This window comes from Leptopilina boulardi, unplaced genomic scaffold, assembly GCF_019393585.1.
Source record: "Leptopilina boulardi isolate dan_hultmark-lab unplaced genomic scaffold, ZJU_Lbou_2.1 LbouV2_123, whole genome shotgun sequence".
NCBI classification, from domain to species: domain Eukaryota; kingdom Metazoa; phylum Arthropoda; class Insecta; order Hymenoptera; family Figitidae; genus Leptopilina; species Leptopilina boulardi.
In genome coordinates this window covers 4,914,369-4,927,627 of record NW_026137667.1, presented here as the reverse complement: position 1 = coordinate 4,927,627, position 13,259 = coordinate 4,914,369, and the positions used below count along the sequence as shown (strand labels likewise).

Sequence of the window (13,259 nt, the reverse complement as noted above, 5' to 3'; positions counted from 1 at the left end):
AATTATAAATAGAAGCAGTTTTATTTTGTATTTATTTCAGAAATTAATTTCTTTGAAACTATTTTTCAGTTCTTAATTTTTTTTACAACTCAAAAAAGGATCTCCATAATAACCTGAAGGACAGGTACAAACAGGTATGTGATTTTTTACTATACAGTGTGCATTGGTTGCACAAGCTTTTTTACAAGCATCGATACATTGATTTTTAATACAAGCCTTATTTGTTGAACAATCAACGTTCACTACAAGAAAAAAAAATAAACGTATATTAATAGTTGAATCTATTAAAAATTATTCAATTAGCTTGTATAATTTTAATTTAAAAAAAGTTTTCCAAGAAAAATAATTTAAATTGAATAACATTCTAAAAAGGAACTTTAGGGTGATAAAATGAATTTCATTAAAATTTTACGTAGCCATACATCCTAAACAATTTTTACCCAAAGTACAAAACAACAACGCTAAATGAAAAATTGTTGATTTCGTAATTATCATCTTTCAATTTCTGCTGTTTGCACATTTATAAACGAACTATATTTCTTTTACAAGAAACTTTAAATAAATTTTTACAAAGTTAAAGTTTCAAGTTTATATTATCAAATTATCAAAACAAGTTTTAACTTTAAACATTTTTTTTTACGTCGGGAAATAGTGCTCTTATCTTATATTGATTAAGAAAAAAAAAATCTGTTTTCTAAAATAATGTCATAGATATTTTTTAAATATTTTAATTTTCAAACATAATTCTATTTTATGATAAAATTTCTCAACGGATTGCAAATAATAATTTCTGTAAATATTTACAAATTAAAATTGAATTTATTAAATTAAATTCATTATCTCTTTTAATTTGTTAACTATAAAATGAATATAAAATAAATAAATAAAAATTCCTAAAGAATAAAAATCTGATTAATGATTAAATTATAATTTCATTGAAACCTGATCAAGTATTTTCCCACCAGGTGAGACAGCCTAGTCCCGGTTCATCGATTGCTCCCTGTAAACATAAATTTCCATTATATTAAAATTAAAAATTTTAATTTTAAATTTAACATAAAATGTATAACAAACCATTAAAGTATAAGGTGAAATGTTTTTCGTCTCTGATTTTTCTGTACCACTTGCTACTTGTCTATTAGCAAGAGATGGTGATGTTTCGTTAAATATTTCATTGAAAACTCTAAATCGTATAATTTCATCTGTTAAAATGTTTACATTAAATTAATATAATAATGGGTTTTAATATTTATTTTTAATTAAAAATTTTATTTACGTTCATCCATAAATAGATCGTGTTTGTCACCTCCCTCAACTTCATATTCCCAAACCCAGACGCGTTCAGTTTCGTCAAATCGTGATGGATGCTGCAATTTATTTGGTGGAATAATAATATCTTCGAAGAATCCCAAAGTTACTGAAACATTTTATTTTATTAATTATAAATAACGTGTTTTAACCAAATCTATAAAAACTTAGTGTTTTAAATTTTAATTAATTTGTTTTTTTTTTAAATACCATGTACTCCCTCTATACTGCAATTTCGAATTTTGCCAATTAATATTTCCTCCATAAATGGCCGAAAAACTATAAAACGAAAGGAGACAGTTGTGTGAGAAGAACCATCTCCTGGAAAAACGTAGGATTCCTCAATTTTTTCAATATCGTGTAAAGCAATACAAAGACCCACATTTGGATAAACCTATTAAAATAAAATATTAGTTTATAAAAAAATTATAAATTAATATATAAAAATATATAATAATTATAAAATATTAATTTCTACTTACCTTATTAGCAAGTTTTCTATTTAATTCATCAGTGACAGTATCATTTAATTTTTTTTGGAAATTCCATGGTTTAATTTTAACAGTATCTTTGAACTCGGTAAGAACAAACATAATTATTAAATTTAAAAAATACTATTTTCTTTTTATATATATATACAATTTAAAAAAAAACACGTGCAATCACATTGTAAACGGGTTTTTAATTTTTTTAAGGTTATGTTACAATGTTGACATCTCAGGATGGCGCAAGCGCATGCGGACTTTTAACAACCCGCATGCGTTGAATCTCGTATTCTTATTGGTTATTACTAGCAGGTTTTTTTTTCAAATAAACAATAATAAAAAAAACCAAATTGTTTCTTTTTATTTTAAAAGCATGAATCATCAATATATTCAATTGAATATAATTAAAATTCCAGAAGTTTTTTAGTTATAAATAAGTATTATTAAATAGGAATAAATTATCAAGAGAGCTGTACCAAATTACCAACTTAATAAAAAAATAAGTTAGAGAGCTAACTTCATGGATATGAACGCGGTTCATGTCAAAAATTCAGTCGTAATAGGTTTATTTTTAATACGTAGTGTGTAAAAAAAAAAAAAAGATTGAAACAATAAATTTTGTAAAGAAATATTTTAAAAATTGAAGTCATATTTGCAAATTTGCCTTCCGCGTTGAAGGCCTGGTTTTTGGGTCCGGGACTTGCCCGTTGGGCCGTCTCGGCCCAAGAGGAGATGTCTTTGCGGGCTGCAGCATATCGTCTTATACAAAATGGTCGGGTTGTTTTGCAAACCCTTAGAAATCAAGAACACCACGTTAATAGCTGCTACTATCGAGGACAGCTTAACAAGATACACGTCTCACAAGTAGGTGAGTTGTTATATTTTCTATTTATTTATTTTTTTTTTCACTTTTTTCCCACCATCCTCGAAGGTCATTATTTTTGCAACGTAATAAATTGCCTTGTGTAAACATATTATCAAAATTGTCATACATATAGATAGAATTCAATGTCAAATTTGCAAAACAATGTTTCTTATTTGTTATTTAATGAGATTAAAATCAAAACGGTAAATGAAAATTAGAAAAAGATGGTATATTTATAAGAATTGAAAATAATTTATTTTTAATTGAAAAATTATTTTTAGGAAAATCCCAGGGCCATGTGCCTCCGGGTACCGGTACTCCAACTACTGGTTGGCGTCTTGGCTTTCTGGGGACTCAAGCACGACAATTATTCGTTGATAATATATTAAAAAGAGTGACAAATAGTTTAGCTGCAAATTTACGTCGTCGAGCAGCAAGTCGTTTACTTTTTGGAGATTCGAGACCATTTTTTGCTCTAGTCGGTGTTTCTCTAGCATCCGGAACGGGGATACTGACAAAAGAAGATGAATTGGAAGGTGTCTGTTGGGAAATTAGGGTAAATTTTTTTATACAATACATTCGAGTATTTCAACATATTGCATAATTTTTTTAAATTTATTTCAGGAAGCAGTATCTAAATTACAATGGAATAAACCGCAAAACGATAAAAATTATGAAACCACCTTAATTGATGATAGAACAACAAATTTACAAGATTTCGTTATTGGTCCATTAATAGCGAAAGGTTGTTCAGCTGTTGTTCATGCGGCACGTTTACAAACTAATAATGAAAAAGAAGAGAATAATCAGCTTGTCATTGATAATAATAGTAAAATTTCTATTTTTCCCTTGGCAATAAAAATGATGTTTAACTATGATGCAGAATCGAATGCTATTTCAATTTTAAGGGCAATGTATCGTGAAACTGTACCAGCGAGAAAACATTATCAAAATGAAGAATTAGCAAATTGGGAACAATTAATGATTGATAATAAACGAGTATTACCACCACATCCAAATATTGTTGCAATGTATTCAGTATTTGCAGACAGAGTACCTAATTTACCAGGATCTTTAAAAGCATATCCAGATGCTTTGCCCTCGCGAATCTATCCAGATGGTTCGGGAAGAAACATGAGTCTTTTTCTTCTTATGAAGAGGTATGTTTTTTATAATACACGTGACGTCTATAAAAAACTTTTTTTTTACCATTTTTTTCCAAATCTTTAGATACGATACAACATTGAAACAGTATTTCACCGATCGGAATATACGAACTAGAGAGTCAATTTTATTATTCGCGCAATTATTAGAGGGAATCGCTCATATGAATTCTCATGGTATTGCTCACAGGTATTGTTTTTTTCCTTTTAATCGTTTAATTACAAAAATATTTCTTTTAATATAATAAAAACATTTTTTCAGAGATTTAAAGAGTGATAATATTCTGCTCGATTTATCAGAGGAACATGATAATTGTCCATCGTTGGTAATTACAGATTTTGGATGTTGTTTGGCTGATAAAAGTCATGGATTATATCTTCCTTTTAATTCTCTCGATATCGATAAAGGTGGTAATGTCGCATTAATGGCACCAGAAATTGTAAATGCAGTTCCAGGACCATTCACAAATATAAATTACACTAAAGCCGATCTTTGGACGGCGGGAACAATTGCTTATGAGATTTTTGGTGCGAGAAATCCATTTTATTTCGATAAAAATGAATCGGAAAATTTGAAAAATTATAATTATAAAGAAGAAGCTCTTCCACCACTTCCAGAAGGTGTTCCATCGATTATTTCCGCTTTAGTAAAAAATATGCTCTCACGAAGCTTATACAAAGTATGATAAAGAAATTTTTACATTGTTTGTAAATTTTTTTTCTCAAAAATTTTAATAATAAATTTTATTTTTAGCGACTGAGTACAGAGATGTCAGCAACGATTATACAACTATATCTCTGGGCACCAAGTTCCTGGTTACAAAAAGAGGGCAAAATTCCATCCAGTAATGAGGTATATAAGTTTAATTCTATTTTTTTTTTAAATTTAATTTTCAGATTGAAGTAAAATAAATTTCATTTTAAATAGATTCTTCAATGGCTTTTGTGTTTGACAACAAAAGTACTTTGTGAAGGTCGAAGAATGTCGGATGATATTCAAGATGATTCATTAGAAGAAAATGAACTTTATTTCGAGCGACGAAATAATTTTCAACGAAGTCTCTCGACACAATCATGCGGTCGTAGAACAATGCCTGAATATCAGCTTATCGCAAGTTTTCTCAGTAGAGTCAGTCTTGGAAATGTCAGAGATGGTTTAAAGTGGATTCAAAAAAATGCATAAACTCCTTCGAATTCGAGGAAATAATATATAGTACTAAATAAATTAAAAGTACTTCACAGAAAAAGAAATATATTTCAACTTTCGTAGAGCATTGAATCAAGCTTTCTCGAAAATATGATAAAAAAAAAATTTATTGTGCTTAACGAAAGTGATTTTTTTTTTTTCATAAATTTGTTATCAAACTTTATTTTTGATACTTATAGAATCACAAAAGAGAAAGAGAAAAATCATCAATGAAAAAGAATTGATCTGATAATAATAAAAATCGTTTTTCAACGGAAATTATCGAATTTTTAAGAATTGACTCTTTTGTGATTCAGGAGCCTTAAATAAAATAAAAAATTATTTAAGTATTTATTTTCGAGAAGAAAAAAAACAATTAAAATTTTTTTTATAATTGTACATTTATTGTTACCCGTGAATATTTTCGTGATAATTTCATGTTAAAAATTTGTGAGAAGAAACACATAAAAAAAAATTTTACAAAACCTATCAGATACTTAATTTTCATATTTTCTTTTCTAAGGAATAATTTTCAAATCAGCTTTTACAAGATTATATTTTCAAATTTAATAATAATATCGTCATTCTTAATAATATATGTGATTGTTTATTGAATTATTTATTCACAATAATTTCAATAATAGTGATAAAAAGAAAGTTAAATTTGTATAAATTAAAAATCAGAGTGTCTTTTAACAATATTGTTCTAATGAAAATAAAATTGTACATAGAATTTGAAAATAATTTAGTTTATTTTATTCTTTTCACCTTTTCTTCTTTTTTCCAGAATTAATGGTTCTTTGACAGTCTGCATTTTAAATTTCATGTCTTCTAAATTAAGATTTTTGGTATTTGCTAAATCTTCTAAATAGAAAAGATACTCATCAATAGTTAATGCTCTTTTTCGAAATTTAAAGAAACACAATCCAGTGTCAGTTGTTGTTAATTTATTCATATCCAAAATTCTTGCTTTGGTCAACCATTTGTCACTTTGAGAAAGTGGAAGCAAGTTTTGACCCACTGAATTTGAAATAGGATCCATTTGACAGTAAGCTTTCGAAAAATTTAAATAGAAAAAATATTTTACTATATAATTCAGTTATTTTTTTATTTTTTTTTTTGTAAAATTTTATAAATAACACCTTCAAACATCTCATCCAAAGGTATAATTTCTTCTTCTTTTTTTAAAATGTTTTGCATTTTTTCCACAATTTTGAAAGAATATAAACAAAATGACAATAGATTCGACAGCATTTGTTAATTCAATATCAAGTTTGCGCATGAACATTAAAATTCAGTTTTCTTAGTTTCAAATATTTTGTACTCAAAAACTATTATTTATTTTATAAACAATTTATAATATCTATGTACAATTTTAGTTTACCAATTTTGGGTTTTTTTTTTTAAATTTTTCTTTAATTTCTCATTTATTTTATTCAAGTTTGGAATTTTTTTTAATAATAAAATTTTAATTTAATTTAAAATTGATTAAATTTTTATTTTCTCAACAGAATATATATATATTTACAACGTTGTGCCAATATTCTTGTCATCATTAAAAATACACATTTCTGTTAAGGCTATTTATCTATATATGTACAAAAATAAGTAAGCTTTAGTGTCATCATATGAATTCATGTGCCAGTTGTTAAATTATCTTAAGTGAAATGACTATTCCTTAAAATCTGATTCCTATCTAAAATACTGCATAATTATTCACTAATTTAGAGAAAGAAGATATGATGTTGTTGGTAATACTGCATTATAGTTGAAGAGGAAGAATGCAAAGAACATTGATATCAAAAAGATGTCTATAAATTTTTTAAGGAAAATTATTTGAGTTAAATATGAACTATCTTTTTTGTACTTTTTTAAAGAATCAAAATTAATTCACACTTAAATTACATTAATTAATTAATGTTATTGATTTGTTTTCAATTTAAAAAATTATAAATATATTTATTTTTCACAAGGTCAAATATCTTCTATAATATGGATTAATTGTTATCGAATACTTTAAACTGATATAATTGATTATTTACTGACATAAAATTAAATATTATTTTTATTTTAAAGTATTTGAGGTTATGTATTCAAATTGTTCTAGAACTTTTAAATAGATAATTAAAAATATCTTCTTAATTTTACTTATTAAATATTCAAAGGTGTTAAAATACCTTTTATTAATTAAATAAATAAAATAATGTCAAAAGGATACTAACAAAGTGTCTTTCCCATTTTTCAACCATGTACAATTCTGTCACAAGTAAATATCTAAAGTACCAGTAGTGAAGGATGGTAGATATTTTGTCAATTATTTTAACCATTTTCTTTAAATACAATGCGTAATTTTTAAATTAAATATCTCAATTATTTATTTTTTTATGAAATTTATAAACTTTTGACACTTCAAAAACACTGTGTGTGTGTGAAACGTGTGAAATGATTAACTGTCTGAAATTGTCTTTGAATGATTTAAAATCTTTGGAGTAATGAATGATACTTAAAAAAATATTGAAAAAAACAGATGGAAAATTTGAAAATCCATGTATTATAAAAATAATTATATTATAAAAATCGGGAAATGAACACATTTTGTTTTTTAAGAATTAAATAACATAAAAATAGAGTCAAAACTCTTATAACATGAAGTTGTCAACGATTTATACTGATGTTAAAACTTATGTAACCGCCTTTACATATATACATATGTATATACTTTATCTACAAGGACGTGGAATTCCTGACTTGCTGTGGATTATAGGGGTGTCATTGAGAGGTTATCGAAGAGTTTGCTTGAAACTTATAAGTTTCATTGTATTTTAATTTATTGACTAATATTAAAAATGTTACCCCGTTTTATAAAACCAACGATCTCTGTTGCTCAGAAAGGAGCACAACAATTATCAACCAGCGCCAGGGTATGTAAAATCAGGCCTATTTTAACATCATTTATAAAATAGCTTTAATATTCAAAATCACTTAGCTCAAATTTCTATACTTCTAACACGTGTTTTGATTTCTTAACTGAAAACCTAAAAATACACTATGAAACTAAAACCTACATTAATTGATGAATTTCTCTTTTTAAAATGTTACCAATATAGGTGAAAAATGTTATGCAACTATGATTCTCAATTTACAATACTTTTTCTATATCATCTAACAATTCATTAACAATTTCAATACACTCACTAACGAACAATCCACTTACGAGAATAAAATACATACTGAAAACAATTGACGATCATCATATAGAAATAAATCAATTCATTCAACTGTTTCAAGAATGTTTTAATTGGAGCATGCTCCAATTTTGAGAAAAATGTCAAGATTTAACTAAGAATATGTAAAAATACGATAAAATATTGTCAATATTTTTTTTTTTTAGCATAATGCAAAGGTTGCTGTTATGGGTGCAAGTGGTGGCATTGGCCAGCCATTGTCACTTTTATTAAAAGAATCATCCCTTGTGACTGAATTATCTCTCTACGACATTGTCAATACACCTGGAGTTGCTGCTGATTTATCGCACATCAACACTGCTGCTAAAGTCAAGGCCTACAATGGTCCAGATCAGCTGCGAGATTCTCTCAAAGGAGCACAAGTAACTATATATATATTATAATTTGAAATACGAGAAATGTAATAAATTTTTGTATTTGAAAAATTTCATTTTTAAATTAAAAATATTTTTAGGTCGTCATCATACCAGCTGGAGTTCCACGCAAACCTGGAATGACTCGAGATGATCTTTTTAACACCAATGCATCAATAGTCCGCGATCTTGCCCAAGCGGTAGCTGAAGTAGCACCCAAAGCATTCGTAGCAATTATTTCAAATCCTGTAAATAGCACTGTGCCAATTGCAAGCGAAGTTATGCAAAAAGCTGGAGTCTATGATCCAAATAGGATATTTGGCGTGACAACTCTTGATATTGTTAGAGCAAACACCTTCATCGGAGAGGCTAAGGTGTGTGGTAACAAAAAAAAAAAATAATTTTTTCATTTAGAACAAGATTTTTCGAATATTTAACGACCTTGAAAAATAATCTTTGATTATGAGAGCAAAATAACTAAAGAGCAAAATATTTTTTAGGGTCACGATCCACAGAAGGTGAATGTACCAGTGATTGGTGGTCACAGTGGAATTACAATCATTCCTCTAATTTCGCAATGCAAACCATCAGTTTCTTTTCCTCAAGATCAATTGAAAGCTCTCACGGAAAGAATTCAAGAAGCTGGAACGGAAGTTGTTAAAGCAAAAGCTGGAACTGGTTCCGCGACATTATCAATGGCATACGCTGGTGCTCGATTTGGATTTTCTCTTATCAGAGCAATCAATGGCGAGCAAAATGTTGTTGAATGCTCATACGTTAGATCAAATGTCACAGATGCCAAATATTTTTCAACACCAATTCTTTTAGGCGTAAGTTAATTATTTTACTAAAAGACTAATTTAATTGACTTTCATCAAATTAAATTAATATATATATATATATACTAACTAAATAATACAACAATAATAAATGTAAAATATATTTCTTTTTGTAGAAAAATGGCGTAGAAAAGAATTATGGATTAGGAAAATTGAGCTCTTTTGAAGAACAACTCTTAAAGAATGCTATTCCAGAGTTAAAGAAAAATATTCAAAAGGGAGAAGACTTTATTAATAAAAAGTAAACATGTAGACGAATTTTAACGAAGAAGTACACTGAAATTGTAAAAAAAAAAAATAATACCAATAATATATTCCCGATAACCCTCAGTTGACTGACAACAATAATTCGCAGCATTTAATGTCAATACTGCACCTCAATCATGTATATGTAATTTCTTGTAAAATACGATTAAAGTTTCCTTCTGGATTATACGTTAACTCAATTTATTTTAATTTTTTCTTTAAATTCTCTACATTAAGAAACAGTTTTTAATTTATTAAATTAAGAACTTTAAGTTTTTCAAAAATTCAATAAAATAATAATTATATTAATAGAATTTAGAGAATTCTAACTACCTAATTGAACATCAAGAATAAAACTCTCAAAACAAATGCTGTTTACATTAAATATTAAAGCTTTTAATGAAATCCAACCTTCAAAATCTTATTCAATTACAAAGTTTTGTTAGTGTAAATAACGTATCTTGATTTTAAAGTCAAGATTGTAAATAAATAAAATGTCAGTAGTGATTAGGACAGCGAAAACTGGTTTTCTATATTAGAAATAAATTCAATTTTTTTTTTTTTTTTAAATCAACATTTTGAGTAGAAAATTTTAAAAACTTGCAAAAGGCAATATTAAGCATCAAGAATTAAAATGACTCGAAAGAAGAATCATAAACGATTTCGTCAACAGAAAAATAACTTATCTAGTACAAATGATCAATCGCCTTTAATTGTATTCCAATCGCCTGAAACTGAAAGACAAAAATATCTTCTCAATTCTGCAGGAAGAACTCCTGTAAAAACGCCGAAAAATTTTTTCTTCGAATCTAAAATTGAATATCAGAAACAACAAACACCATCAGATGATTTATTTCACACACCATTAAAATTGGACGATTTGGATAAACTTTTCAGTCCTACATTTGCACCAAAAATTCCTAAATTGAAATTAGATTTTGATATTCCAGAAAATGATTCGGATAAAGAGGATTTTACAGTTGATTCCACGACAAAAGAATCTATCACAAAACAATTATCAGGTAAGTTTGAAATTGAAAAAAAAAACATTAATTCGTTATGTTCAAAATTTTAATTGTTTGATTTTAAAATATTAAATTTCATGTTTCAAAAGAGTTTGATAATAATTTATTGGAATCGGAGGCTCAAACTTCGAAATTAGAGACAAACGCAAATTGGAACTATTCGCATATTTTACCAACATTATCACAATTGGAATCATTCAAAGAATTTACATCACCTGAATTTTTACAAATAACAACAATTGAAAATGATAAAATATCAAATGTCGACTCTAGAAATAAAATCAGTGAATGTGAAAGTGGTTATGATAGTAATTCTCCAACAAATCAAAAATTGTCTACATCTCATGACAAAGAAAATAATGAAACTGTAATTCATTCTATTTCTGCAATGAAAATAATAGAAAATAATGATACTCATGAGAATCAAATTCCATATTCAATCAAATCACAGGAAGAATTTTCTATTTTACCAAAATTATCTGAGGTGATACCACAAAAAAAATATTACACTAATACGTTAATACTAAATTCACGATGCATATTGTTTAGACAATCAATGTTAATTTTTAATAAATTAAAAATACCTTTTCCAAAGATAACAGAGGTATGTTGGTGGATAACAAGAAAAATAGGCGATTTCATGAAACAGGTAATTCTTACAAATTAATTTTTCTTCAATTTTTTTTTTCAAATACAGTGATTATTTCTTTTAATTTCCAGATTTTCACACAAGTACCTAAAAATAAAAAATCTCGGCTAATTTCACAATCAGAATTAATACCTGTAGAAAAACAAGATATTAATCAAATCTTGTCCACTATTCGATGTGAAAATGAGAAAATTTTAACTGTCTTTTCTTCAGAAATAAAACATTTTTCTAAAGAACTAAATCAGGTAAATTTTGTTATGAAAAATATTTTTCAATATTTTATAATATATAAATTATTAATACACCTGTATTATTGTAGGTTCAAGTAACTAGTGAAATTACAATAAAAACCCTCAAAAGTGAAGTATCATTTCTTCGTGATGCCAATGAGAAATTAGTACAAAATAGTTTCACACTAGTTGAAGAATTAAAATCGTTACATGAAACTTTAAAAAATATGCAATTCACTTCAAAAAATTCTTTACCAATATCTCAACCTTTAATTCAAAAAATTTCTAACACAATACCAATACCTCCACCACCTCCATTACCTACATCTTCAATTCCATTTATTCCACCACCACCTCCTCCTCCACCACCTCCCCTTCCCCCATCATTTTTCCTGGGACAAAATGCAAAAACCCCAACAACTCCTAAAAGCAGCAGAAAATTCAAAAAGAAAACCCCGTCCAAGAAAAATTCATCAACTTCATTAAATAGACCCAGTATTACAGTTGAAGATTTACTAAAAGTTACTTTGAAGAAAGCACCAAACAATTCAAAGGTCTGTTATTTTTTTTTTATAGTTTATTTTCCATTTTCAATAAACGCAAAAATGATAATAAAATTCAAAAATTTTTATTCTAAAAAATTTTAAAAAGAAAATTTTTTTTTTAGGAGAACATGAGAAGAAATTCATTGCCAGTTCAAAAAGGTCCATTAATTTCCCTTGATATGTTACAAAGTGTCAAATTGCGTTCTTCTCGAAGTAGAAACTGTAATTTCACAACGAAATCGCCTAGAAGTCGATCGGTAATTTTAAATAAACGATCAAAGTCTAGTCCAAAAATGTCACCAGCATCGTCAAGATCAGAAAATCCTTTAGAAAAAATATTAAAGCAAGTTGAGTTAAATAGACCCTCAAGAAGAAAACCCCTTATGTGTCTAACACAATGCGATACAAATTCTACTCAAAATCAAACTCAAGTTCCACAACTTAATTAAAAGATAAATTTAAAAATAATTATTTTGACTCTGGTTAAAAACCAATAGAAGATCGACGATTTAAAAAAAAATATATATATACATTTCTCTGCGAGGATGATGATATTAAAAAAAAAAAATTCTATTTATCTCTATGAGGAGCGAAAAAACGCAATGTGAAGACACATTCAATAAAGAAATATTTTGATAGACAGTTGTATTCATTTTATTCCTCCACGTGTGCCTTTTACAATAAATTTTTATTTCGGTGTATTGACTCTAATACAAACCTAATTATTTCATGAATTTCAATTACGATTTGTCTCCCTTCTATATATAAGAGATTCGCGAAATTTCATAATTTTTTTTTGTGCTAAAACACATCAAGAATCTATCTTTCGTTCTATCTCGCGTTTTCTCTCACTCTCGCTCTATGATTTTTTTTTGTTTCTTTTGAAATTTATATTCTCATTGCCCATACACTCCACATTCGCGATTAATTTCATTTAATTTTTTTTTGTTTCTTTTATGTAATTGTACAATCATCAGTTTTCACCTAATGCAAAAGATTTAATATAGCTTAATTAATCTCGCTTGACGTCTTATATGCAATTAAAATTATGAATATTCTTACTCATAATATTATTAATATTTTATTCAATGTTATTTTAATTCTTTGTAATATAGTTGTT

At 27.0% G+C, this 13,259-nt stretch overlaps 4 protein-coding genes and 1 long non-coding RNA gene across 7 annotated transcripts; 3 read left to right on the top strand and 2 right to left on the bottom strand.

Annotated features, from left to right (window-relative positions):
- Positions 1-15: 15 nt before the first annotated feature.
- On the bottom strand, positions 16-2,018 carry LOC127289735 (DNA-directed RNA polymerase III subunit RPC8). Of its 2 annotated transcripts, XM_051317859.1 has the most exons (6): positions 1,791-2,018; positions 1,519-1,702; positions 1,277-1,417; positions 1,075-1,202; positions 943-1,000; positions 16-242 (listed from the first exon to the last, which is right to left on the bottom strand). In XM_051317859.1, exons 1-5 carry the CDS (start codon positions 1,899-1,901, stop codon positions 947-949), a joined length of 618 nt encoding a protein of 205 aa, XP_051173816.1. In that variant the 5' UTR covers positions 1,902-2,018; the 3' UTR covers positions 16-242; positions 943-946. The 2 variants fall into 2 exon arrangements, with proteins under 2 accessions (XP_051173816.1, XP_051173807.1); XM_051317850.1 differs by lacking the exon at positions 16-242 and having other exon boundaries at positions 800-1,000.
- Positions 2,019-2,304: 286 nt separating this feature from the next.
- Positions 2,305-5,751, top strand: LOC127289675 (serine/threonine-protein kinase Pink1, mitochondrial). Its single transcript, XM_051317763.1, has 7 exons — positions 2,305-2,661; positions 2,940-3,214; positions 3,283-3,818; positions 3,889-4,011; positions 4,084-4,501; positions 4,576-4,674; positions 4,750-5,751. Exons 1-7 carry the CDS (start codon positions 2,526-2,528, stop codon positions 5,002-5,004), a joined length of 1,842 nt encoding a protein of 613 aa, XP_051173720.1. The 5' UTR covers positions 2,305-2,525; the 3' UTR covers positions 5,005-5,751.
- Positions 5,752-6,045: 294 nt separating this feature from the next.
- Positions 6,046-7,577, bottom strand: LOC127289746 (uncharacterized). Of its 2 annotated transcripts, XR_007844214.1 has the most exons (3): positions 7,226-7,480; positions 6,150-6,818; positions 6,046-6,060 (listed from the first exon to the last, which is right to left on the bottom strand). It is a non-coding gene; the product is annotated as an uncharacterized LOC127289746 (long non-coding RNA). The 2 variants fall into 2 exon arrangements; XR_007844213.1 differs by lacking the exon at positions 6,046-6,060 and having other exon boundaries at positions 6,474-6,818; positions 7,226-7,577.
- Positions 7,578-7,726: 149 nt separating this feature from the next.
- On the top strand, positions 7,727-9,890 carry LOC127289707 (malate dehydrogenase, mitochondrial). Its single transcript, XM_051317819.1, has 5 exons — positions 7,727-7,928; positions 8,399-8,614; positions 8,707-8,979; positions 9,106-9,435; positions 9,561-9,890. The coding sequence occupies exons 1-5, from the start codon at positions 7,854-7,856 to the stop codon at positions 9,687-9,689; spliced, it is 1,023 nt and encodes a 340-aa protein (XP_051173776.1). The 5' UTR covers positions 7,727-7,853; the 3' UTR covers positions 9,690-9,890.
- A 250-nt stretch (positions 9,891-10,140) lies between these two features.
- LOC127289667 (leiomodin-2-like) lies at positions 10,141-12,777 on the top strand. Its single transcript, XM_051317750.1, has 5 exons — positions 10,141-10,712; positions 10,805-11,364; positions 11,436-11,609; positions 11,684-12,148; positions 12,262-12,777. The coding sequence occupies exons 1-5, from the start codon at positions 10,325-10,327 to the stop codon at positions 12,586-12,588; spliced, it is 1,914 nt and encodes a 637-aa protein (XP_051173707.1). The 5' UTR covers positions 10,141-10,324; the 3' UTR covers positions 12,589-12,777.
- The last annotated feature ends 482 nt before the right edge of the window (positions 12,778-13,259 follow it).

Excerpts from the sequence above, each read along its gene's own strand:
- LOC127289667 (XM_051317750.1), top strand. The coding sequence starts at position 10,325 with ATGACTCGAAAGAAGAATCATAAACGATTTCGTCAACAGAAAAATAAC. Across the intron at positions 11,610-11,683 it reads TTTCTAAAGAACTAAATCAG|GTTCAAGTAACTAGTGAAAT; the intron begins GTAAATTTTGTT and ends GTATTATTGTAG. Across the intron at positions 12,149-12,261 it reads AAGCACCAAACAATTCAAAG|GAGAACATGAGAAGAAATTC; the intron begins GTCTGTTATTTT and ends TTTTTTTTTTAG.
- LOC127289707 (XM_051317819.1), top strand. The coding sequence starts at position 7,854 with ATGTTACCCCGTTTTATAAAACCAACGATCTCTGTTGCTCAGAAAGGA. Across the intron at positions 7,929-8,398 it reads AATTATCAACCAGCGCCAGG|CATAATGCAAAGGTTGCTGT; the intron begins GTATGTAAAATC and ends TTTTTTTTTTAG. Across the intron at positions 9,436-9,560 it reads CAACACCAATTCTTTTAGGC|AAAAATGGCGTAGAAAAGAA; the intron begins GTAAGTTAATTA and ends TTCTTTTTGTAG.
- LOC127289675 (XM_051317763.1), top strand. The coding sequence starts at position 2,526 with ATGTCTTTGCGGGCTGCAGCATATCGTCTTATACAAAATGGTCGGGTT. Across the intron at positions 2,662-2,939 it reads GATACACGTCTCACAAGTAG|GAAAATCCCAGGGCCATGTG; the intron begins GTGAGTTGTTAT and ends AATTATTTTTAG. Across the intron at positions 3,819-3,888 it reads CTTTTTCTTCTTATGAAGAG|ATACGATACAACATTGAAAC; the intron begins GTATGTTTTTTA and ends CCAAATCTTTAG.
- LOC127289735 (XM_051317859.1), bottom strand. The coding sequence starts at position 1,901 with ATGTTTGTTCTTACCGAGTTCAAAGATACTGTTAAAATTAAACCATGG. Across the intron at positions 1,203-1,276 it reads CGATCTATTTATGGATGAAC|ATGAAATTATACGATTTAGA; the intron begins GTAAATAAAATT and ends ACATTTTAACAG. Across the intron at positions 1,001-1,074 it reads TTTCACCTTATACTTTAATG|GGAGCAATCGATGAACCGGG; the intron begins GTTTGTTATACA and ends TTATGTTTACAG.